The sequence below is a fragment of the Phycodurus eques genome, chromosome 6, assembly GCF_024500275.1.
Source record: "Phycodurus eques isolate BA_2022a chromosome 6, UOR_Pequ_1.1, whole genome shotgun sequence".
In the NCBI taxonomy this organism is placed as follows: domain Eukaryota; kingdom Metazoa; phylum Chordata; class Actinopteri; order Syngnathiformes; family Syngnathidae; genus Phycodurus; species Phycodurus eques.
Genome location: NC_084530.1, coordinates 5,735,196 through 5,760,409, shown reverse-complemented (window position 1 = coordinate 5,760,409; position 25,214 = coordinate 5,735,196). Strand labels below are relative to the sequence as shown.

The 25,214-nt window shown below is 42.6% G+C and overlaps 1 protein-coding gene across 5 annotated transcripts in view; it reads left to right on the top strand.

Moving 5' to 3' along the window:
- The window catches only part of dlc1 (DLC1 Rho GTPase activating protein), a 96,655-nt gene extending 84,741 nt beyond the window's left edge, over positions 1-11,914 (top strand). For all 5 annotated transcript variants that reach the window (XM_061680572.1, XM_061680575.1, XM_061680574.1 and 2 more), the window contains 6 exons: positions 461-677; positions 1,024-1,138; positions 4,651-4,866; positions 8,709-8,926; positions 9,001-9,174; positions 10,238-11,914. In XM_061680572.1, the coding sequence (XP_061536556.1) occupies positions 461-677; positions 1,024-1,138; positions 4,651-4,866; positions 8,709-8,926; positions 9,001-9,174; positions 10,238-10,337 (1,040 nt within the window). In that variant the 3' untranslated portion in view covers positions 10,338-11,914. The remainder of the gene's footprint in view (positions 1-460; positions 678-1,023; positions 1,139-4,650; positions 4,867-8,708; positions 8,927-9,000; positions 9,175-10,237) is intronic.
- Positions 11,915-25,214: the final 13,300 nt, after the last annotated feature.

Sequence of the window (25,214 nt, the reverse complement as noted above, 5' to 3'; positions counted from 1 at the left end):
TTTCATACTCGAACTGTGAACCCTCCGTTTCCAAACCCTAAGTCCTTACAGCTGGGTTACTCCCACCCCCAAAAGTACAGTTTCTCTTTTATTTTTTATTTTTTACCCTCAGCGCTGGAGGGCAAGAATTTCAACATTTAAAAGGCAAACAAACAAGCCGAGAACAGGAAATACCTATGGGATGACGTGCACTTTTACAGAATTGGTTCATGGCCCTTTCACTCTCTGAAGTCTTGTTACGTTATGATCATGATGGCAGCGTGAGGAAATGTTTGCATAAGGTGGAAGAGAACATGAAGCCATTCATACACACACACACACACACACACACACACTTTTACATAATCCACTTATTCACTCATATCCCACTTAAACATGTTCCGTCCTCCCCAGTGTTCCCAGGTGCATGAAGTAGATAACGAAAGTTGACAGATGTTATTGGTGACCTCTTTCTCTGCAGACATGCCCAAAGAGCTTCGCCTCCATGCCGCCCGTGCAGCTGTGCTGCTACTGCCCGATGAGCATCGCGAGGCGCTGCGGACACTGCTGTGCCTGCTGAGTGATGTGACAGCCAGCGTGGGGGAGAACCAGATGACGCCCACAAACCTGGCCGTCTGCCTGGCGCCGTCTGTATTCCATCTCAACACCCTGAGGCGCAAGGAGAGCTCCTCGCCAAGGTGTGTGTCCATCACTAATTCTATTTAAATCAATGGTTGGTATTGACAGTTACTGGCAGCTTACAGAAGATGTTTGCCATACCTTGCACAAACAGATCATACTAAAGAAACAAAAGAACATGATAATGTACAGTAGATGGAGGGGCAAGAAAAGGAAAGAGCGCAGCTTGAGAGAGACATATCTGAAGTTACATCAATGTCTTGATCTCATTAAGAAACAGTTTGTTCAGGAGGTGTATGCAGCTTTTTTTTCCACAGGCCTCTGTCTCTTTGATGAATTCTGTTTTCTAATCTCATAGTGTCCTCCTCTTCCTTCTCTCTGTTGTCCCATTCATCTTCCTCGCAGGGTGATGAACAGGAAGCAGACTCTGGGAAAGCCGGACCAGAGAGACCTGAACGAGAACCTGGCGGCGACCCACGGCGTGGCGCACATGATTCAGGAGTGCAGAAAACTCTTCCGGGTCAGTGTTAGTCAACAACCGAGCCTAATTTTAGTGTTTGAGAAGAGATCCCCTCAAAAAGTACACTGTTCGATTTATAAGTAACTGACACACTCCCTGCTGAAGAATTTATAATTGCCTATAAATGTCTCAAGAGGCCAACAAAGCACTACTTTTGTCTAAATCAAGCTCCTTAACTCATGTCAAAGTAGTTAGTTCCCTGGTACCAAAATGGAATAACGGATGATAGGTTAAAAAAATTAATTATCAGCAAACCGGTGAATCGTGAATATGTGGGGGAACACTGTACACGGGTTCAAGTCTGAAATGTTGCCTCGGATGTATCTGCTGAAAGCATGTTGCCTCTTGCTAAAGCTGAAATATTGTTAGCAAGTAGCTGCTATCCTGGTGTCTGTCCCATCAACAAACATTTGGTTACATAACCATTTGATCCAGGCCATGCTGTCTTTGACTTCAACACTGCTATGGTAACGCAAGATAAATATTCCCACCTCAGTGCAGTCCAGCAATAAGCAGAAATATCTCCGCCAATGTTGAGTGTCCACAAGGAGAGAGCTGTAGCGGATCAACGGGAAATAATCAGCCTGCTACACGATTACTAATCCAATTTCAGTGCCAAACCATGGCGCAGTCGCTGCCCGCTGACACGCAACAGCACACGCTAAAGGGGCAACATGCTGTGGGTCATTAGGGGTGAGCGCTTAATCAGATTGTGGGAGAGCTTCCTGTCATGGTCGTATCCCACAGTCACTAACAGAGTTACCTCGCCAATAATTGGTCTTTAATTGAATTTCTGTTTGCCAGTCAAGGCTCATAAAAAGAGTCTGTAATTGACAATAATTTGTTTTCAATTCTGCAAACCCTTTGTTATGGAATGAATAATGCTTCTTTTAGTTGTTTTTAAATACAGTCAGTTAACCCTGAAAAATGTCAGACTGTGAAGGGACGATAAAGTGATAAGATGAAACATAAAGAGGACATGGCATGTTTTCAAGTTATTCTGTTTTTCAGTATCATTATCCTCCTCCATGCTTGATTCCGTTTCCTATGACATAAGTAAAGTGCTGTTGTCTGGCGAGGCCTGGCTTCTCATCTGTAACTGTAATTTGTAATCTACCAGACCTTGAGCGTGCGAAAACCATCCATTTACTGCTTGTAAAATTGGCCCTAAAAGTATCGAGCCCTATTAGTAAAGGTCTAAAAAATGTATTGCCTCTTGGCGAGATTTGCAACTTGTGTGTGTGCAACTTTTGCTTATGTAATCTCGTAACACATCCTTCATCTTGCAGGCCATAATTGTACTGACTGTTACCTCAGTGATGAGTGTTGCTCTACACTCGTAAATCAGTGAGTGTGCATGAGCTCTGGTTTAAGTCACGTTCTCAGGAATGAAAACAAAACATCTCTGCTGTGTTTCAGTGGAAGTAGAATTTAAAATATAGATGCATAAAGCATTAGGTACACCTGCACACATCTAATGACAACCAGTTCAAGAGCTGTATCAGAAATGTCTGAAGTGGACATGAAAATCATAGAAACCCACAATGTATCCCACTGGACATCATCCAGTTGTTGACAATATACATACATACTGTTAACGCAGCAAACATAGCCAGCGGATCAGACTATAATAATACAATGCACTCACTGGACAACATTAGGTACACTTACGCAATCTAATGCTAAAGTTTATCAGAAATTCTGCCTTTACAAATACTAATGGTCAGTTTGATTGACACTGTTATTGAGGTATTAATTTAACAATATGTTTATTATTGTCGTGGTGGACTGAATCATACTGCGAGGTGAGTCTATTATTTTGGTGACCTACTGTAATTTCTCGTGTATAATGCACATTTTTCCCCCCCTAAAAAATGTCAAAAGTCAATGGTGCGCATTATACATGGGTATAGGTATAGTAAAATAAAAAAACTAACTTTTCCATTTTGTAAATGTATGCCGCCATCCAGAGGTTATGAAAAAGCTGTACACTTTAATTCCAATATGCCACCGCCACCTAGAGGTTATGAGAAAGGTGTACACTTTCATTCTAATATGACACCGCCACCTAGGGGTTATGAGAAAGGTGTAGACAACACTTTCATTCCAATATGACAGGGGGATGTATGACGGCATAATATGTGCAGTTGTGCTCATAAGTTTACATACCATGGCAGAATTTGTGAAATATTGTTTTTTTTAAATACGACTGATGACTGAACAACAACCATTATTAATATATTTATGGTTATGTTTAGTTTGATGATAATGCTTTTCTGAAATGCTTGACAGTTTAATTTGAATCCCATTAAAATAAAATTAAATGTCTTTCACCTGGGCCTTCATGTTTTCTTTAAAGAATTTGTATTTGTCTTACAAATTCTGCCTGGGTAATCAAACATATGAGCACAACGGTCTGTTTTCTCGTTTAATAAATAAAAGTAGGGCTTTGAATTTCAAAACAAGAGCAAGTAAATAAAAAGTATTACGTGTTCAAATAAAGTGCTTAACTTCAGAATAATTATTTGAAAAAACTAACAAAATACAAATAATACTTCATGTTTTGATCATAGTGGTAGAAGTAAATTCATGCATTGTAAAAATGCATTATACATAGGGAGAAGGGTTTTCCAGAATTTTGAGGTCAACTTTGGAGGTGCGTGTTATTCATTGCTGCGCATTATACACGAGTAATTACGGTACATTATCTGACTCCGATTGATTCACATTTAACCTAGATAGATCTATGTAGATTGAAACGTTTTGTTGCTATTTATAGGGCGAGGAACAATAGTTGGTAATGTTAAATTGTATTCCACACGTTACAGAAATTCACTGTGCACATATTTTTATTAATGGACATCTTTCCATATAGAATATAGGTGATATGTATGTAGTCTATACTAAACATGTATGTTAATAAAAATATGTGACTTTCCTAACACAATGGCAGACGAACCATGTGATTAATGATATAGTTGTACTGCACACACTTGTCTGTCATCATTGTGTCTATAAGTATTCTGAATGTAGATAAGTTAGTAAGTTGAGGAAATGCCAAATAAATACAATATACAGCCATCCATTTTCTATAGCTCTTGTCCTCATTAGGGTCACGAGTGATCTGGAGCCCAACTCAGCATATTTTGGGTGAGAGACGGGGTACACCCCAGACCATTCAGACTCATATTCCCACCTATAGACACTTTAGTCTTTAATGAACCTAACATTCATATTTTTGGAATGCGGGAGGAAGATGGAGTACCCCCAGAAAACCCACACCAGCATGGGGATATTATGCAAACACACAGAAACGTCAGAGCCAAGATTTGAACCCCGAACCTCAGAACTGTGCTCCAATACAATATACAATCAAATACTGTTATACAATGATTTCCCAGGGTAGTATTTCATTAAGTGCCCTTCACAGTCGAGGTCAAGCTAAGAAACCAAGTGCACCACAGTGAAGATCACATGCAACTGAATTTAAATTCCCTCCTGTCCTCCTGCAGATCCCCGAGGAGATGAGACGCTGTAGGAACTCATATGTGGAGCAGGCCTTGCTACCGCGACCCTTGGAGGAGCTGTCGGGTAGCGACGGCGGCCGAGGAGGATACCGCTCCTACCTGCGTGACGGTCTTGACGCTCTCCTCAAGGAAGCCAAGGACAAGTTTAAAGGTTACGACAGTTTCTCTACCCCCGAGCAAGCTGAGCTGGCCTATCGGAAGGTAATTCATCACGTCAAATGCTTTTCTCATACTCATATAAGTATGTGCCTTGTGGGAATGGCTCCAACCTCCACAAACTATAGACGAATGAGCTATTAAAAAAAAGGATTGGCGGTCAGTCAGCATGTCTCCTGAGTGTAAACAGTCCGACAAAGTGTCTTCTTTGCTTTCTCTGTTTCCTGTCCCGCCTTCCCATCTGTCCTTGTTCTCTAAATATCTTGTGGAAAAGCTACAGTTCAAGTTTCCTGTACTGAGAAGCGCATCCGTGTGAAACTAGCTTGGCCCTTGGCTTCTCATTCCTCTCTCCAGCACTGGAAAGTGTCCCACTATGACATCAGCTTGTCTCACACACACGCACACACACACACACACACACACGCACATGCACACACACTATTCTCCCAGGGTAACATTTACCATGTTTAGTGTGGAGGGGTTATCTCAAAGTCACAAGGCTTCAGGATTCAAAGTGTCATCTTTATCATCTGATGGTAGGAGGAAGCAGCTGACTTGGCTGGAGGATGCCCAGAACATAAGCAGGTCGTTGTGCCTGAACGCATCACTCAATAAATCAATAAATCTGTATGACAGATGACACCGCATTCACATGCATAAGACATTAAAACGTCCAACAAAAAACTAACTCGACTGCTCGACACATCTGCTACACAGTTCTGAGGACCTGGGTTCAAATCAAGCCTCGCCTGTGTGGAGTTTGCATGTTCTCCCCGTGCCTCCTGTGTGGGTTTTCTCTTGGTACTCCGGTTTCCTCCCACATTCCATAAACATGCATGGGAGGTTAACTGAAGACTCTAAATTGTCCATAGGTGTGAATGTGAGGGCGAATGGTTGTTTGTCTACATGTGCCCTACAATGGGCTGGCGACCAGTTCAGGGTGTACCCTCCCTTCTCGCCCAGAGTCAGCTGGGAAAGCCCCCAGCTCGCCCGCGACCCTAGTGAGGATAAGCGGTATGGAAAATGGATGGCTGGATATACAGTGGGTACGGAAAGTTTTCAGACCCCCTTAAAGTTTTCACTTTCTTTATATTGCAGCAATTTGCTAAAATCATTTAAGTAATTTTTTTCCCACATTAATGTACACACAGCACCCCATATTGACAGAAAATGGAATTGTTGAAATCTTTGCAGATTTATTAAAAAAGAAAAACTGAAATATCACACAGCCGTAAGTATTCAGTTCAGACCCTTTGCTCAGTATTTACTAGAAGCACCCTTTTGAGCTAATACAGCCATGAGTCTTTTTGGGAATGAAGTTTTTCACACCTGGATTTTGGGATCCTCTGCCATTTCTCCTTTCAGATCCTCTCCAGTTCTATCAGGTTGGATGGTGAACGTTGGTGGACAGCCATTTTCAGGTCTTTCCAGAGATGGTCAATTGGGTTTAAGTCAGGGCTCAGGCTGGGCCATTCAAGAACAGTAACGGAGTTGTTCTGAAGCTGAAAAACACCCCCACAGCATGATGTTGCCACCTCCATGCTTCACTGTTGAGACAGTATTGGACAGGTGAAAAGCAGTGCCTGGTTTTCTCCATGCATACCGCTTAGAATTAAGTGCAAAAAGTTCTATCTTAGTCTCACCAGACCAGAGAATCTTATTTCTCACCATCTTAAGAGTCCTTCAGGTGTTTTTTTTTTGCAAACTCCATGCGGGCTTTCATGTGTCTTGCACTGTGGAGAGGCTTCCGTCGGGCCACTCTGCCATAAAGCCCGGACTGGTGGAGAGCTGCAGTGATTATTGACTTTCCAGAACTTTCTCCCATCTCCCGACTGCATCTCTGGAGTTCAGCCACAGTGATCTTTGGGGTCTTCTTTACCTCTCTCACCAAGGCCTTTCACCCCCGATTGCTCAGTTTGGCCGGACGGCTGGCTCTAGGCAGCTCTGGTCGTCCCAAAGGTCTTCCATTTAAGGATTATGGAGGCCACTGTGCTATCAGGAACCTTAAGTGCAGCATAAATATTTTTTGTAACCTTGGCCAGATCTGTGCCTTGCCACAATTCTGTCTCTGAGCTCTTCAGGCAGTTCCTTTGACCTCATGATTCTCATTTGCTCTGACATCAACTGTGAGCTGTAAGCTCTGATATAGACGGGTGTGGCTTTTCTAATCAAGTCCAATCAGTATAATCAAACACAGCTGGACTCCAATGAAGGTGTAGAACCATTTTAAGGATGATCAGAAGAAATGGACAGCACCTGAGTTAAATATATGAGTGTCACAGCAAAGGGTCTTAATACCTATGGCTGTGTGATATTTCAGTTTTTCTTTTTTAATAAATCCGCAGAAATGTCAAAAATTACGTTTTGTTTCTGTCAATATGGGGTTCTATGTGTAATGAGGAAAACAATTAACTTATATGATTTTAACAAATGGCTGCAGTATAACATCCATCCATTATCTGAGCCGCTTATCCTCACAAGGGTCACGGGAGTGCTGGAGCCTGTCCCAGCTATCATCGGGCAGGAGGCGGGGTACAGCTTGAACTGGTTGCCAGCCAATCGCAGGGCACATATCGACAAACAACCATTCGCACTCACATTCACACCTACGCGCAATTTAGAGTCTTCAATTAACCTACCATGCATGTTTTTGGGACGTGGGAGGAAACCGGAGTGCCCGGAGCAAACCCACGCAGGTACGGGGAGAACATGCAAACTCCACACAGGCGGTGCCGGGGATCGAACCCCGGTCCTCAGAACTGTGACGCAGAGGCTCTAACCAGTCGTCCACCGTGCCGCCTGCAGTATAGCAAAGAGTGAAAAATTTAAGGCTGGTCCGAAAACTTTCCGTACCCGCTGTATATTCTTAAAGACACGCCTCTTAATCAATGAATTCATCAAGCAGGAGCAATCAGGCCCTTTGCATGGTTGGTGGGTTTCAAGGTGGAAGAATCTCATCAAACATGTTTGGGATGGACCAGAGCCGAGATTGGGAAGCAGCAGGCCCTCTCGCAGGTCCAACATCAACAAATGTTGTTCTGGTTGAATGGACAAAAATTCCCACAGACGCACTCCAACATCTTGTCGAAAGTCTTCCCAGAAGAGTGGGAGTCTTGATTAGTTTGATCTGTTTTTCACATTTCATTCAGTTTATTTTTATTTGCAGAACACCAAATCACTTCACAGTTTCTGTTATCTTTTCATTTTGCGATCGCAGCATTTTTTTCACCGCAAGCAGATTTAGGAATACATTCCTGAATCATGCAATTCTCAAATAGTGAGTGGCCTTCTACTCCAATAGACACTCTGCCGAAAAGGCACAGTGTTAAAAACAATATGTTTTGGGGAGGTGATTAGTTCCGCCCAGTCTGCCTCTGTCCAGTGCGCTCTGGTTCTTACCATTTCTATATTTCACGTTCTAATCTATTCATTCCATGCGTTTATTTTAAGTCTGACTTGGCATACAAATTCATGTCAATAAATGTTAATATTGCGGACAACGTCATGTAGTTCAGTAATTCAAATGAAATGGTACACAGATTCCCTAAACATAGTATAATATTTCATTATTAAATTTTTTACCATTTTGACGTCTATATAATTTGTGAATTTTGTGTTTTCTTTCTATCTCAAGGAATTTGAATATTACATAGGAAAAGAATCTGAGATATTTCAGTGTTTTCCCATGTTTAATTCATCTATGATATATTCTCTTTTTGACTTGAGCTTCTGAAATAAACCTTTCCATGATATTCCTTATGAATTAAGACGCACCTGTATTTGGTATGATTATTTGTTGACAAAATGATCCCCGAGCCATCCCTTAACATTCCAAAAAGAGTTTCAAACAGAATTTGATAGTGAGCACTTGCTGTTGTTTCCTTCAGGTACATGACGGCTTCCCACTGAGGCTGTGGAAGGTGACCGTGGAGGTGCCTGCAGCTCCAGACGAGGTGCTGACCCGGCTGCTGAGGGAGCAGGTGCGCTGGGATGAGGACCTGTACGAGAGTCGTGTGGTGGAAAGCCTGGACGAGAGGACTGAGGTGTACCAGTACGTTCGGAACACCATGGCTCCCCATCCCATGAGGGACCACCTGGTGCTCAGGTAAATATCTCTCAATCTTGACCTCCTCCCAGCTGTGACACTTGTGGTCTAAACGTTTGTTTGTTTTTCACTAGAACATGGATAACAGATTTGCCAAAGGGGGCGTGTGCGCTGGTGTCTACATCAGTGGATCACGGTGCGGCACCCGTGGTGGGTGTGCGCGTCAACGTTCTCCTCTCACGCTACTTTATCGAACCCTGCGGAGCCAACAAGTCCCGACTCACGCACATTTCCAGAATTGACTGCAGGTCAGTGTTTTTTTTTTTTATTTTACTTGGACGAAAGAAGAAATAGAAATAGAATGATTGCAGTGGCAAACTCGCCTCGTCATTTTTATTCACACGCATGCAAACACTCAACCAAGCCAGTTGCTCCTCCATTTATGTGCGTCAACGGTGCAAGCTTTTCGATTGGCTATCGCGGCATCCGTGGCTCGGCCCAAGATTTGCGAATGGAAATACGTTTAATATTTGCTCTTGTCAGCCCCGATCCTTTTCCTAGCAGATCAGGGAGGAAAAATCCCTCTTAACAACACCTCATACCACAGGATAATCACTCAGAAAAATCTTTCAGAGACATCCATTAATCAGCCCTTTGCTGACTTTAATTAGAATGTGCGATGTGTTATCAGTATGTTTATGGCTCGCTTACAGTTTTGTAATTGATATGGAATAAAAACTCCTGTTTCCATGGCAGTGTTGTTTTGAGCAGATTATTGCTGCCAGGACGATTTGCCATAGCATGGATGTATCTCAACTTTCCACGCGTGACCTCATGTTGTTGCAACCAAGTCGTGGACTACATTTTGTCTGAAATGATTGAAAACAAATACTACTACTAACTACTAAGAACAATAGACACAATTCTTAACCATAAATTAATCAACCAACTGAATGTTTGTTTTATGATTGACTCACAAAGGTTACCTTCTTTTTGCACTTGTGTGACAGCTCAGAATGATAAAAGATGACTTTTTTTTAATTGCCTGCAGAGTAAATAAAGGTTTTATGATTGAAATGACAAGACTTTACAAGTTTACCAGCATTACGGAACAGGTTTTGTTCAACTTTGGAGGTTTCACTGCTCTTGTATTTTGCATCCCTAATTCCTAACCCCTATGTCGTTACCACTCCAACCCATGCGGATTTATAGTGTGTGACATGATCAATCTTTTGTGACCACTTGCAAATGACAGTACCGCTTCAGGATGGGATTTGGCTAACGATCAGAAGAAACTGCGGTGTGAACAAGGCCTTGGTGAATAACACTTGGGTGCCACGTGTTGACACGCTCTGTTGTCTGTTTACACAGGGGTCGCTTCCCGGAGTGGTACAACAAACTGCACGGACACTTGTGTGCTGCAGAGGCGACGCGGATTCGTGACTCCTTCACGTTGTCCGTGGACAAATGAGACTGACTTCTCGATGTCAATCCAAGAGCGAGGAAGACCTTCCATAAACACCAAACACAGGAAGAACCTTGGCTCCTGGATTTGAAGGACTTTTTTAAATACCATATTATTGATGTTACTATATAAAATGCCCTCTGGTCCTGCCATCCGAATATGTGGGCCAAAGAACATTGATGAGATGGGATGTGAGGCTTTATCCAACGAGTGCTATTGCTTCTGAGAAGCAAAGGTGACTACATGTCCAACCAATAGTTAAGACCAACATACTGAAGTGTACAGTGTTGCGAAAAAGCCTTCTCAAATTCTTATATTTTGGCATAGTTTCCCCACTTTCATGCCGTTCATGTTGGAAAACCCTCCATTTTTGCTTAATTCATACAATTCCGCAAGCAAGAGTGGGCCAAAATATAGCCATAGAGATTACAGAAAACACTTGATTTCAGTTGTTGGTGCTGAGGATGGCCCAACCAGTTATTCGGTTTCGGGGGCCATTACTTTTTCACACAGGGCCAGCTAACTTTGAATTGTTTTTTTTTTTCTTGAATAAATGAAATCTCCATTTAAAAACAGCATTTTAAATTCACTCGGGTTATATTTGTCTGATATTTACATTTGTTTGATGGTCTTAAACAATGTGGGGAAACTATGCAAAAATACGAATTTGAGAAGGGGGCCAGCCAATACTTTTTCACCGCACCGTGCATACGCTAACTACGCTATCCTCACTTAATATTAATGCTTTCTGTCTTGTCTTACGTCCGTCCCTTTTTTTGTGTGTGTTTCTTTCTCTGTTACAACGCGTGGGAGGAAGCGCATGCAATATTTATGATGTTGTGCGGATTGATGAGTGCATGGCTGAAGAAAGACGTGAATGTGCTGGCCCGGGTAGAGGTGATATGTGGGATGGGGAGGAGAGAATACGAAGCGGTGGCTGGCTCACCAAAAGCAGCAGGAGAGCACCATGACACCTTCCTGAACGTTCAATTACAAGGAATGATTCGTGTTGAAGACTAATAGACAAAAACGGACCAAATCTGAGAAAAAGCACCCTCTTATCTTTGCAGACTTTTCCACCGCACAAACTTAGTTGTGCTTCGTACACCCACAAACGTGATTTCTGAGAATTAGTGCATGAGAACACAACACGTTCATCGTAGGAAAGAAATGGGAAAAGAAAAGGTCCTTTTATAAAGGTGGGGATTTTACAGGTTTTACTGTAAAGATGAGGGCAGATTGCATGTTAGTGTGCTTTTTGAAAAAAGGAAGAGAAGCTTCTCTCTGTGTAGTTGTTCACTTGTTTTAACACCGCTGTCTGCATACTTCACTTAAGCCAATGTCCATATCTTTAATGTAACCGTGTCTCTATACCAAATAATAACACGACAATGAACGTTAATTTAAAACAAATATATTTATACCTCAGATATATGTTTGTTTTGTATCGTTTTGTTGTATTGTAAATGTTACGCTCTGTTATGGAAATGAAAAAAATATCCTTTATCTTTTTTATTAATATTATTTCTGTACAGTTTAATCAAAGTGCACTATTAAATGTATTAAAATAAACATTTTGGTCATAGGTCTGATGTAATATCAGGTGTACTGGGAGGCCACACCACAAATAATTCCTCATAAACTCTTCACTAATTTGTTTGCTTGCTCTGATCCAGAAGTGGATTACTGTTATCGTCACATTCAACTATGCCAGTTAAGCCCCGATTGGGCCAGCAAGGAACTGAGGGGAGTCTGGTACCGGCCACTGCCTTTTTCTAGATGCTGTTCTCACTTGTTTCTTACATAACATGTTGTTACAGTACTTTCATATTGCACTATACAATAGGGTCCCTTGTAGCACAGCTGCTCCAAAGCCAGCGGCCTGGAAGAGAGGCACACGGAATGACACTTGGTGGACCGCAGACCTCCACCAAGACCGAACTCTCCTAATTTGAATTGGCACCAAATTGTTAACATTCAACGATGTGCACGTCCTGCTTTTGCCTGAATTCTGTCATTTTAGAGTCAGCGATATTGCAGTTACAAAACAAAGTTTCACAAATGCAAGTAGTTACAGATGTCAAAAATAAATGACATCAACCAGCTACTGTAAATGCCCACCACATTTGGAGATCGAATGGACCCTCCCAACAGAAAAAACAGTAAGTTTTGTGAATGTACAAGTTCCAAGTTGTTCTAATTAAAACAAAAAATAGATATTTTTGTGCCAACAGGAACTACCCCCAAGCCCCTCCCCCAACATGTTCCACAACCCTCGCAATAAGGGAAAATCTGCTAGATAGCAATACCCTATTTAAATACACCCACGCATGTTTTTATACCATTTATGGTAAATCTTTTAAGGTCTTTAAACAAACCAACAATACCAACATTTAAATCTTTAACATATATTGAGAGCCATGGATAACACAAAAATATTCCACAAACAGCATTAAAAAAAAAAAAAGAGTAACAACTGTAATAACCATTACACACACCCAAAACAAAAAAACACATACCGGGACTGTGAAAACTAAACCGCGATATAGCGGGGTATTATTATAATGTAAAGTGGATAAATCTGTTTTAGTTCATAAAACATCTTTTTGAATAATTTACCCAAGTGTGATAGTCTCCTAATGGAGCTTTGTAGGTATTGTCACCTTGTGCTATTGAATGAATTGCAAATTGATCATATTCGCCTTCCTCTGTCCAAATTCCATTTCTGGTTCTATGTTTTTTTTTTTTTTGATGGCATCACTAAGATCAAAGCAGAAAAAAAAGCCAAGCAAACTACTGTGCGCTATGTTTATTTTCCTATTTTTTTTGCTGGTAATTCAAAAAGAAGAAATGTCTATCCTGTGAACATTGTGTACCAAGGGGTACCAAGGTGTCAGGTGCTGTCTGTTGTTGTCCTTTTAAGTGGAATTGTGACGCATGACCTTGGATCGTGTGTTGATGCTCGTTCCAAGTGTGGTAGCTGGAGCAAGTGGCAACTTGACTATGAGAACTACGCATTGGGGTTACATGCCGGAACACCCTCGCTCACACTTCACTTGGCTACGAGGAGCTGGCGAGGAACCAGAGCCTCCAGAAGGCTTGCAGTTTTTGAGATTTCTTTAATGTGTCTCATTAACAATCAGCGCTATCGGCCTCGCCTCATCCTGAAAACGCGCACGCTCCTTCAAAGTGCTGGTACGTTGGAAGATGTGCATTTGGTACTGGGAACCCAAGCACGCCAGAAAGATTATGCGGGGCCAGATAAGGTTGATCCAGACTCAGCATGCATTCCTGCACACTTGTCTGAATTTCAGCCACAGGAGGGTTCCCACATTGATAAATGAGCAGAAACATGCACAGTGGGTACGGAAAGTTTTCAGACCCCCTCTTTGTTATATTGCAGCCATTTGTTAAAATCATTTAAGTTCATTGTTTTTCGTTAATGTACACGCAGCACCCCACATGGACCCAAAAAAAACATAATTGTTGACATTTTTGATGATTTGTTAAAAAAGAAATTCAGACCCTTTGCTGTGATCATATATTTAACTCGTGTGCTGTCCATTTCTTCTGATCATCATTAAAATCATCATCATTAAAAAATCATCATCATTAAAATGGTTCTACACCTTCATTGGAGTCCAGCTGTGTTTGATTATACTGATTGGACTTGATTAGGAAAGCCACACCCCTGTCTATGTAAGACCTTACAGCTTACACCAAGTACCGGATTGTCGGTACCCCCCTACCCACCATTGAGGACTTGCACGCTGCCAGAACTAAGACAAGGGCGTGCAAAATCCTCTCGGACCGTCTGCACCCCGGTCACCGGCTCTTCCAGCTCCTTCCCTCAGGTAGGCGCTACCGATCAACGCAAACTAGAACTAGTAGACATTCCAACAGCTTCTTCCCTCTTGCGATCAACTTCTTAAACACCTAACCTATAATTCCATTACAACAAGCTGGCAATTTTTTGACTTGAGTTCGTTGTCCCATTTCTGTGGGGCCAATTATGTATTACTCGTGCACTCACTGTAGTTGTCTCGCCATGCTGCACTATTTGCATATACTGGCCACTCGTGCCAGAGTAGCATCTGCTCCATTTGCACACTGATTGAGGAGTATCTGTAACATTTGCACAACCAACATTGTCCCAGATGATCGCACTACTCGTCACTTTAAACCGCATACACTCCTTGAAGTCTCAGCGCCCTTTGCACAATGGTCATTGCACCGGACCATTGCAATATTAGTCGTTCGAACTGCTCTAAGTGCTAGAGGACTCTGCATCTTTTTGCACAATTATTTTTTGTCAATGTCTTGATGTCCCCAAAGTGTTCTGTAAATTGACTGTCTGTTGTACTAGAGCGGCTCCAACTACCGGAGACAAATTCCTTGTGTGTTTTGGACATACTTGGCAAATAAAGATGATTCTGATTCTGATCCTGGACGAAAACCTTCTCCACAGTGCTCAGAACCTCACACTGGGCCGAAGGTTCACTTTCCAACAAGACAATGACCCTAAGCACACAGCTCTAAACTCTCGAAGGAGTGGCTTCAGAACAACTCTGTGAGTGTTCTTGAATGGCCCAGCCAGAGCCCTGACTTAAACCCAATTGACCTGAAAATGGCTGCCCAACAACGTTCAACATCCAACCTGACAGAACTGGAGAGAATCTGCGAGGGATGGCAGATGATCCCCAAATCCAGGTGTGAAAAACCTGTTGCATGATTCCCCAAAAGACTCATGGCTCTATTAGCTCAAAAGGGTGCTTCTACTAAATACTGAGCAAAGGGTCTGAATACTTATGGCTGTGTGATATTTCAGTTTTCCCTTTTAAATAAATCGGCAAAGATTTCAACAATTCTATTTTTTTCTGTCAATATGGGGTGCTGTGTGTAGATTCATGTGGAGAAAAATTCACTTAAGTGATTTTAGCAAATGGCTGCAATATCAAAAAGAGTGAACAAATTAAAGGGGTCTGAATACTTTCCGTACCGACTGTAAGTGTACGTTTATATATATATATATATATATATATATATATATATATATCATCAGCAGCAGCAGCCATTATCTATCCACTGCAGGATGAAGGCCTCTTCTTCACGTTTCCAACTACTACGACATTTTGCAGTTTGTCCATTTAATGCTTTTTATTTTTTGAATGACGTCGGTAACTCGCGTCTTCTGTCTTATCCAACTGCATCTTTTCTTGTCATGAATGCTTATTTTCAACATTTGGCAATCCATGTTCCTTTGGGTTACACGTTGTCTTTGTATAACTTTGGCATTCGTAGTCCAAGTTTCACTACCGTAAGTGGGGACTGGTAAAGTACATTGATCGAAAGCTTTTCTTTTCAAGCAAATGGAAAGATGGTTCTTGAATATAAGACAAAGTCTTGCATAAGCCTGCCATGCAAGCTTTACGCGGCATTCAACTTCAGTGCTTGTATTTCCATCCATTGTGGCAAGTTGGCCTAGATAGTCTGTGGGGTCTAGGACATAGTCCACCATTTTGATAACTTTTTGTGGACAGTAACGATTGAACATGACCTTCGTTTTGCTTTTGTTCATTTTAAGACCTGAGCGACAGCTTTTTAACTCTCATTCCTGAATACGACGCTGTAGTTGTTCAGCATCGTAGGAAAATAAAATGATGTCGCCTGCAAAACGAAGATGGCTCAAATAAGCACCGTGCATTTTTAGTCCTTCTTTTTCCCAATTGAGCTTCTTAAATATTTCTTCAAGGCAAGCTGTAAATCGCTTCGGAGACAGTGTGTCGCCTTTCCTGACCCCTTTACCTCGACTTATTTGCACTCTTTCATCATCAATTCGTAGTGAATCTGAAAAATCGTTCTATATTCTAGATTGTAGAATGTTAATATAGGTCGGCTCTATCCCTTGATTTACTAGCGACTGCAGTATCAAAGTGGTGGAAATTTCATCCAGACCACTAGCTTTTCCAGCCTTAAGTGAACTAATAGCATTTTCAACCTCTTCATTCAGGATACATGGAACTGGGTCGGCTCCTGGCTTTCCAATAATCATTCGGTGAGGGTCATTGTATAGGTTTGTATAAAATTCTTTAACTCGTACGATTTCTTGGCGGCTGTGACATATCGTTCCATTATCCATTTTCAAAAAAAAAAACAAATGTTCTTGTGGCGAATGAATGCACGTTTTACGTTTTTTATTCCACGTCCCGCTTCAAGCGTTTTCAGAACAAACCGAACGTTGTAAGTTCTCAATTCTTCTCGTGTCTTTTTCCGAATCGTCTTGCACAATTCAACCTATTAAATTTTGTTGATAATGCCGCCCCTTTTCTTCATTTCTCGTCGCTTTTTCATTAAGTCGAGAGTAGCTTTAGATATTCTGGATGTTGTCGTCTTTCTCGTTGGCGCTACTTTGTGTGCAGTTTGAACAATCCCGTTTACAATTTCGTCGTTGTGTGTTGACAGATCTGTGTCTTCCAACGTTAGAAGAGCTTTAAAGCGATGAGCTAAACGTATTTGAAACCCGTCACTTTTTTCTTGAATTCAGTTTAATTTGGTAAGCTTGCTCTTTTGAAGTTTATTTCTTTCAAGTGGGCAGTTGATTTGCACTTTGACCCGAACCAATCTGTGGTCACTTCCAATGTCAAATTTGTTTAGGGTGGTGCAATCCGTAAATACCCCTTTGTCGTTGGACAGGAAGTAGTCTATGATGCTCGTGTTACCTTTTGGGGCTTATACATGTCCACTTTCTGTTCCATTTCTTGTTAAAGAACAAATTGTTAAAGTATCAGCCTTCTTGTTCAGCAAATTCTATTTCTCCTCTTTCGTCTCTTGATCTCATTCCGTAGGATCCAATTGATTTCTCGCCAGAGTTAAGGTCAATCCTGGTGTTAAAGTCACCCGTGACTATTCGAAATTTGTACTTCGACTGACTATAAAGATGGGATAAATCCTCGTAAAATGCTCCCACCTCATCGTCGGTGCGGCTGATGGTCGGCGCATATATTTGTATCAACTGAAGCGAGTAACGCTTTCTAATAGCAATGGTACATGTGACGATTCTATCGGAAACACGCTGGTAACGTAATTGGCGATACTTTTATTAATAATGAAACCAACTCCACCATTGCGTCCTTCTTCTGATCCTCTGTAATAAAATAGATGGCCATTATCGAGAGGCAACATAGCTTCATCTTTCCGACGTATTTCACCGAGTCCAATTATATCCCATTTGAAGGCTTCTTGCTCCTGTGGTAGCTCTTCTAATCAAGACTCGTCCTTGAGCGTTCGCACGTTGAGCGTCTCAAAAATTTGATTTCGTGCATTATGTCTTGTTTGCTTCTTTCTTACTACTTCTAAAGATTGTCATTTGGTTTGACTTAAAATGTTTGTAGGAGTAACCGTATTCTGGTCTAGCATAGCCTAGTCCGTTGTCCGTAAGCATCCATTAATTAATCTTAGCACCCTCTGCCGCCAAGCATGTCTGCCCGCTGCCATAGGCAGAGGCTCTTTGGCCTCCGGGGAATGAGGGCCATGTTTTTTGTTGTCATTTTCTTACAGCTAATTAAGCCATGAAAATACTGGTCCGGTTCACTTGAGGTCAAATTAGGTTGAAAGTGGGCCGTGAACTCAAATGAGTTTGACACCCCTGCTTTCGACTAAAACAGATGGTTCACATTCAGCAACCACTTTAGGTCTGCATATTTTCTGCATGTGCTCATGCAGATGATAATATTGTACATAGCATTCCATCACGTTGTGTAGGGACAGCAGTGTTTGCCTGTTGGCTTCTTTACCACCTTAAACAGTCGAGAAACTGTCTTGGGGTAGAAGGAATCCGACATGCGTGCCAGCTATCTGACACGCTGTGGGTCATAGCTGCTTGGTGCTGTGCTTGTGTTTCTGTTGTGGCAACACTGGTGAGACATGCCATCGTGATCGCGCGTTGGATTTGAAGTAGAGCAAACGCATTCAGTCATGAAGCTTTTTCTACTCCTATGTGTACGCAAGTGTCCTGCATCAGACGTCATGCATAATAGAGATGCTTTCAATCAGTTTCCCCAACATTTGAGCTCAGGCACATTTCATATTGGAAAACTGTCACACACAAAACCAAACAAGAAATGTCACAAGCAAATACAGTGCCATAAAAATGTATTGGCCCCCTTCTCAAATTCTTATTTTTGCATAGTTTCCCCACTTTAAAGTGCAGTGAAACGGGAAGGGAAAAAAAGAAAAAGGTCATAAATTTGACACATCACAGAGAGAGTCTCGTTTACAAGCTTGATAATGAATGAAAAAAATTGCAAACTAACACGGTCAAGAATTGAACATTTGTTTTCAGCTTGCAGACCCTATGGGCGTGCCATTGATTGCTCCGAAAATCCCATTTCTCCTGTTGAATAAATACACATACCACCATCCTTCTCTCGTGGCTCCTTTCCAGCAACAGATATATCAAATGCCTTCATGGGCTGCAGAGAAGCAAACAACAAGTTGTCAAGTTCCTCTGGTCAATGAAACCACTCCCCAGGTGCCAAGATGTAATTGTGCAAACCCCACTTGAAAGGGTGACCCTCTTAAAAGGTTCAAATGGATTCCACTCCAACGAACAGAAGTTGTTTGTGTTTTGTTCTTATTATTGATAAGACAGATTTAGGTGAAAAAAAACTCAAACAGAAAATACAGGCATTCATATAAATACATGCGGATATCCAAAAAGTGCAACAAACATTTATCAGTTACTTTTAACCACACAACAAAGGGTTTTCAACAAAATTATTAATCAAGTGAACAAATGTGAAGGCAAGTTTAAGCTAAGTTTGTTAAGCAAGGTGATTAAGCTACGTTTTTTAAGAAGGGTGGTTTTTTTTCTTAAAGCAAAACCATGTTTTTAAAGAAAGTATTGAAGCCAAGTTTTATAAAGCAAAGCTGTGAAATGAACTCTTGAAGCAAAGCATTTAAATTGTTTGTTTTAAAGCAAAGCTATGTTTTTAAATAACATTTGAAGATTTCAACTTTTGATACAAATGCAGTATCGAAATAAATACATCAGAACCCTGAAAGGCTTTGGTTTCCGCAAATCTTTAAAGCCTTTTCCTTCACAAAAGGCCTACCAAAGCCGTTCCCTTGCTCGCCTTGGTCCTGTATCCTCTTGCAGTGAGTGTACCACTGTTAAATTCACCAGGGGCCTCATGTACAAAAGGTGCGTACGCACATAAACGTGGCGTACGTTCTTCTTCACGGCGAAGGTCAGCTGTATCAAGAGTGAAATGACCGTGGAAATGTGCGGTGCCTCACGCCAACTTCATGGCTGGCGTATGCACGTTTCTGCAGCTGTTGGTACTTTGGCGACACTTAGAGGTGATGCTGGGAAACTGTTAGAATAAATCTGCACATCAGAGACACATGAACAATTAGCACTGATGAACAATTAATGCCCGACAACATTTGATTTTAACAACGTAAAAGTAGTAAGGACTCAGGAATTCGCTTGTTAGCCAGTTTATTAAATGAATCACTGCTATTTCTGCTATTATGCTGCCGATTGCCATCACAATCTGCTCTTGTGACTCCAGCACAGCACGGATGAGGACATGGCCAGTCGGGCCGGCAGCACCAGACGGTTGTTGGAGTGTAATTGCGTCGGAGACGCCAGGAACGGGGCATGAATCCTCCGCGTCTGTGATACCAGTGATGCCAGTGATGCCAGCACTGGAAAAAAAAAGAATGCTTTGAATTTAATTTTGTACATCAGTTGCACATAATTAACATCTTTTCAAATGACTTTTTCTCTTTTTGGGGGGAGAAAGGGGGTAAATTATGTCATTTTAACACATTTTAATCATGTGCAACCAATGTACATGTTCAAATTAAGTAAATTCAAAGGAATCTTTTTTTTTTTTTTGAAGTGAGGGACGCTGGAGGAATCCTCCGCGCCTGTGACACGAGAGACACCGGGGACGGTGGACGAATCCCCCAAACATGTAGCACGTGGCTGCGACTGCGTGTCCTCGCCTGTGTATTAAAATAATTAATTGAGTAATCAAACAGGAGTCAAAATGTTTGATATCCTCTTAGATATGCTGATGTGCTTCTATTTGAATTCAAAATATTTATTACAAATACCATACAGGCGGCACGGTGGACGACTGGTTAGAGCGTCAGCCTCACAGTTCTGAGGACCCGGGTTCAATCCCCGGCCCCGCCTGTGTGGAGTTTGCATGTTCTCCCCGTGCCTGCGTGGGTTTTCTCCGGGCACTCCGGTTTCCTCCCACATCCCAAAAACATGCATTAATTGGAGACTCTAAATTGCCCGTAGGTGTGACTGTAAGTGCGAATGGTTGTTTGTTTCTATGTGCCCTGCGATTGGCTGGCAACCAGTTCAGGGTGTACCCCGCCTCCTGCCCGATGACAGCTGGGATAGGCTCCAGCATGCCCGCGACCCTAGTGAGGAGAAGCGGCTCAGAAAATGGATGGATGGAAATACCATACGTACAACATTTATTTACACATGAACCTTTCTCTCATAGGGCTGAGTGTAGGTTACTGTATGAACACATTTGTTGTGAGTTATAAAAATACATGGTATTTACCTTGGGGGTAATCAGATTCAGCAACATGTGAGAGTCGTGTCACCCATGATTGCAGCGATTCTCTCCTCGAACAGGGTGAGGCCCTGCGCGTCGGTTCTTCCGCCTGTTTTGGCCACACTTTGGCGGTGGGCAGCTGTTTTTCGCTTCACATCCACCTTGATGTCCGACCACTTCTTTTTTAGCTCAGCGTGTGTGTGCTGCTGTGACTCCACAGCATTGACAGCCGCACACACGCTGTCCCATTCACTCCTCTTTTGCTTGTTGTTAACGTCGCAGAACAGCGTGCCAAAGAGGATGAACGAAAGTATGTCTTAACTTTGTTAAAATAAACGACCAGTCGCCTCAGTGCAACACTTGGAACACAATTATATTGTGCAAAGGAGGCTTTCACGATGTGTAGAAGTCTGATGTGCTCCCTCCCGCTCCGAGCCTCAGCCTACACTGCGCGGAAGTTCAGTCTAGTCAAATTGGGTGAGTGAAACAATAAAATATGTCTTTGCCAACATTGAGGCAGCTAATAAGTTAAATGGTGGGTTGCACTTATCCACTGATACTTTTTAGCGTTTATTTTAGTCACGGTACTAGATCTAAGACTTGTTGCAAACCAAACTTGAGCAAGTGACTGGATTCAGGACCAAAACTTGTAAGTCAACATCTGAGAAAATCACGAATCCACTCGCAAAGTGAATTGCTCTGGACTGTAGATCCAGCCCTATGCAGCCCTATGGGGGGCACAAGCCAGTGCAAACTCTAGGCCGGTCCCAAGCCCGGATAAATGTAGATGGTTGCGTCAGGAAGGGCATCCGGCTTAAAACTTTGCCAAACTAATATGAGCGTTCATCAAAAGAATTCCATACCGGATCGGTCGTGGCCAGGGTTAACAACGTCCACCATCGGCGCCGTAAACCTGCAGGGCGCCGTTGGAAATTCAGCTACTGTGGGTCGAAGTCGAAGAAGAAGAAGAGAGGTGGGAAAGCGGGTTCTTCGGCAGAAAGAGAAGAGGAAAGCACAGAGGCTGGAACTGAATGTGGTGACTTTGAATTTTGGGACTAAAATCTCGGGAGTTGGTTGACATGATGATGAGGAGAAAGGTTGATATATTGTGTGTCCAGGAGACCAGGTGGAAAGGCAGTAAGGCTAGAATTTTAGGGGCAGGTTTTAAATTATTTTACCATTATGTAGATGGGAAGAGAAATGGAGTCGGGGTTATTTTAAAAGAAGAGTTGGCTAAGAATGTCTTGGAGGTGAAAAGAGTATCAGATCGAGTGATGAGGCTGAAACTTGAAATTGAGGGTGTTATGTATAATGTGATTAGTGGCTTTGTCCCACAGGTAGATTATGACCGACAGGTGAAAGAGAAATTCTGGAAGGAGCTAGACGAAGTAGTTCTGAGCATCCCAGACAGAGAGAGAGATGTGATTGGTGCAGATTGTAATGGGCATGTTGGTGAAGGAAATAGGGGTGATGAAGAAGTGATGGGTAAGTACGGCATCCAGGAAAGGAACTTGGAGGGACAGATGGTGGTAGACTTTGCAAAAAGGATGCAAATGCCTGTAGTGAACACTTTTTTCCAGTAGAGGCAGGAACATAGGGTGACCTACAATAGTGGAGGTAGAAGCACGCAGGTGGATTACATCTTGTGCAGATGGTGTAATCTGAAGGAGGTTACCGACTGTAAAGTAGTGGTAGGGGAGAGTGTGGCTAGACAGCATAGGATGGTGGTGTGTAAGATGCACTCTGGTGGTGGGGAGGAAGATTATGAAGACAAAGGCAGAGCAGAGAACCATGTGGTGGAAGCTGAGACAGGACGAGTGTTGTGCAGCTTTTCGGGAAGCGGTGAGGCACGCTCTCGGTGGACAAGAGGAGCTTCAAGAAGACTGGACGACTGCAGCCAAGGTGATCAGAGAAGCAGGCAGGTGTATTGGTGTATCTTCTGGCAGGAAAGGAGAGAAGGAGACTTGGTAGTGGAACCTCACAGTACAGGAAATCATACAAGGAAAAAGGTTAGCGAAGAAGAAGTGGGACACTGAGAGGACCGAGGAGAGGCGAAAGGAATACATTGAGATGCGACATAGGGCAAAGGTAGAGGTGGCAAAAGCCAAACAAGAGGCATATGATGACATGTATAGCAGGTTGGACACTAAAGAAGGAGAAAATGATCTATACAGGCTCGCCAGACAGAGGGATAGAGATGGGAAGGATGTGCAGCAGGTTGGGGTGATTAAGGATAGAGATGGAAATATGTTGACTGGTGCCAGTAGTGTGCTAGATAGATGGAAAGTATATTTCGAGGAGTCGATGAATGAGGAAAATGAGAGAGAAGGGAGAGTAGAAGAGGCAAGCTGTGGTGGACCAGGAAGTGGCAATGATTAGTAAGGGGGAAGTTAGAAAGGCATTAAAGAGGATGAAAAATGGAAAGGCAGTTGGTCCTGATGACATTCCTATGGAGATATGGAAGTATCTAGGAGAGGTGGCTGTGGAGTTTTTGACAGGCTTGTTCAATAGAATTCTAGCAGGTTAGAAGATGCCTGAGGAATGGAGGAAAAGTGTGCTGGTGCCCATTTTTAAGAACAAGGGTATTGTGCAGAGCTGTGGGAACTATAGAGGAATAAAGTTGATGAGCCACACAATGAAGTTATGGGAAAGAGTAGTGGAGGCTAGACTCAGGACAGAAGTGAATAAACGAGCAACAGTATGGTTTCATGCCTAGAAAGAGTACTACAGATGCATTATTTTCCTTAAAGATGTTGATGGAAAAGTACAGAGATGGTCAGAAGGAGCTACATTGTGTCTTTGTAGATCTAGAGAAAGCCTATGACAGAGTACCCAGAGAGGAACTGTGGTACTGCATGCGGAAGGCTGGAGTGGCCGAGAAGTATGTTAGAATAATACAGGACATGTACGAGAGCAGCAGAACAGCGGTGAGGTGTGGTGTAGGTGTGACCGACAAATTTAAGGTGGAGGTGGGACTGCATCAGGGATCAGCCCTGAGCCCCTTCCTGTTTGCAGTGGTGATGGATAGGCTGACAGATGAGGTTAGACTGGAATCCCCGTGGACCATGATGTTTGCAGATGACATTGTGAGCTGCAGTGAAAGCAGAGAGGAGGTGGAGGAACAGTTAGAAAGATGGACGCATGCACTGGAAAGCAGAGGAATGAAGATTACCGAAGTAAAACAGAATATATGTGCATGAATGAAAGGGGTGGTGGGGGAAGAGTGAGGCTACAGGGAGAAGAGATAGCAAGGGTGGAGGACTTCAAATACTTGGGGTCAACCGTCCAGAGCAATGGTGAGTGTGGGCAGGAAGTGAAGAAACGGGTCCAAGCAGGTTGGAACGGGTGGAGGAAGGTGTCAGGTGTGTTATGTGACAGAAGAATCTCTGCTAGGATGAAGGGCAAGTTTATAAAACAGTGGTGAGGCCAGCCATGATGTACGGATTAGAGACAGTGGCACTGAAGAGACAACAGGAAGCAGAGCTGGAGGTGGTGGAAATGAAGATGTTGACGTTCGCTCTCGGAGTGACCAGGTTGGATAAAATTATAAATGAGCTCATCAGAGCGACAGCCAAGGTCCGATGTTTTGGAGACAAAGTTAGAGAGAGCAGACTTCGATGGTTTGGACACGTCCAGAGGAGAAATAGTGAGTATATTGGTAGAAGGATGATGAGGATGGAGCTGCCAGGCAAGAGAGCTAGAGGAAGACCAATTAGAAGGTTGATGGATGTCGTGAGGGAAGACATGAGGGCAGTTGGTGTTTGAGTGGAGGATGCAGGAGATAGGCTTACATGGAAAAGGATGACGTGCTGTGGCAGCCCCTAAAGGGACAAGCCGAAAGGAAAAGAAGAAGAAGAAGTAGATCACTATTAGCAGTAGAAGTCAAAGGGTTAGGAAACGTGCTACAGATAGCGACATGAAATCCAAGTTTTTAACTCACACCCAGAAAAGCTATTTCAGGCAAAATTCAACAAATATATGACACAGAAAAGCAGGCAAAATTGGATGCATTGCAGAAACCTCAATATGTGACTCCGACTGGGGAACATTGGAACTCTGTTAGTAATACAAATTACGTCGGCGTCACTGCACACATTGCTGAATACACAGACAGGACATAGCATGTACAGTCTTTTGCTCTAACTGTGCAGAAGACAATCACCAGACATTATGCTGAAAACCGTGCAGAGCATTTTCTCTCTGTGGCAGAGGAATGCGGAATTCTCAAAAAAGTAACCAGAAGTGGAACAGACAGTGCACGAACAATGATAGCTGTAGCAAGACACCTCACATTTCA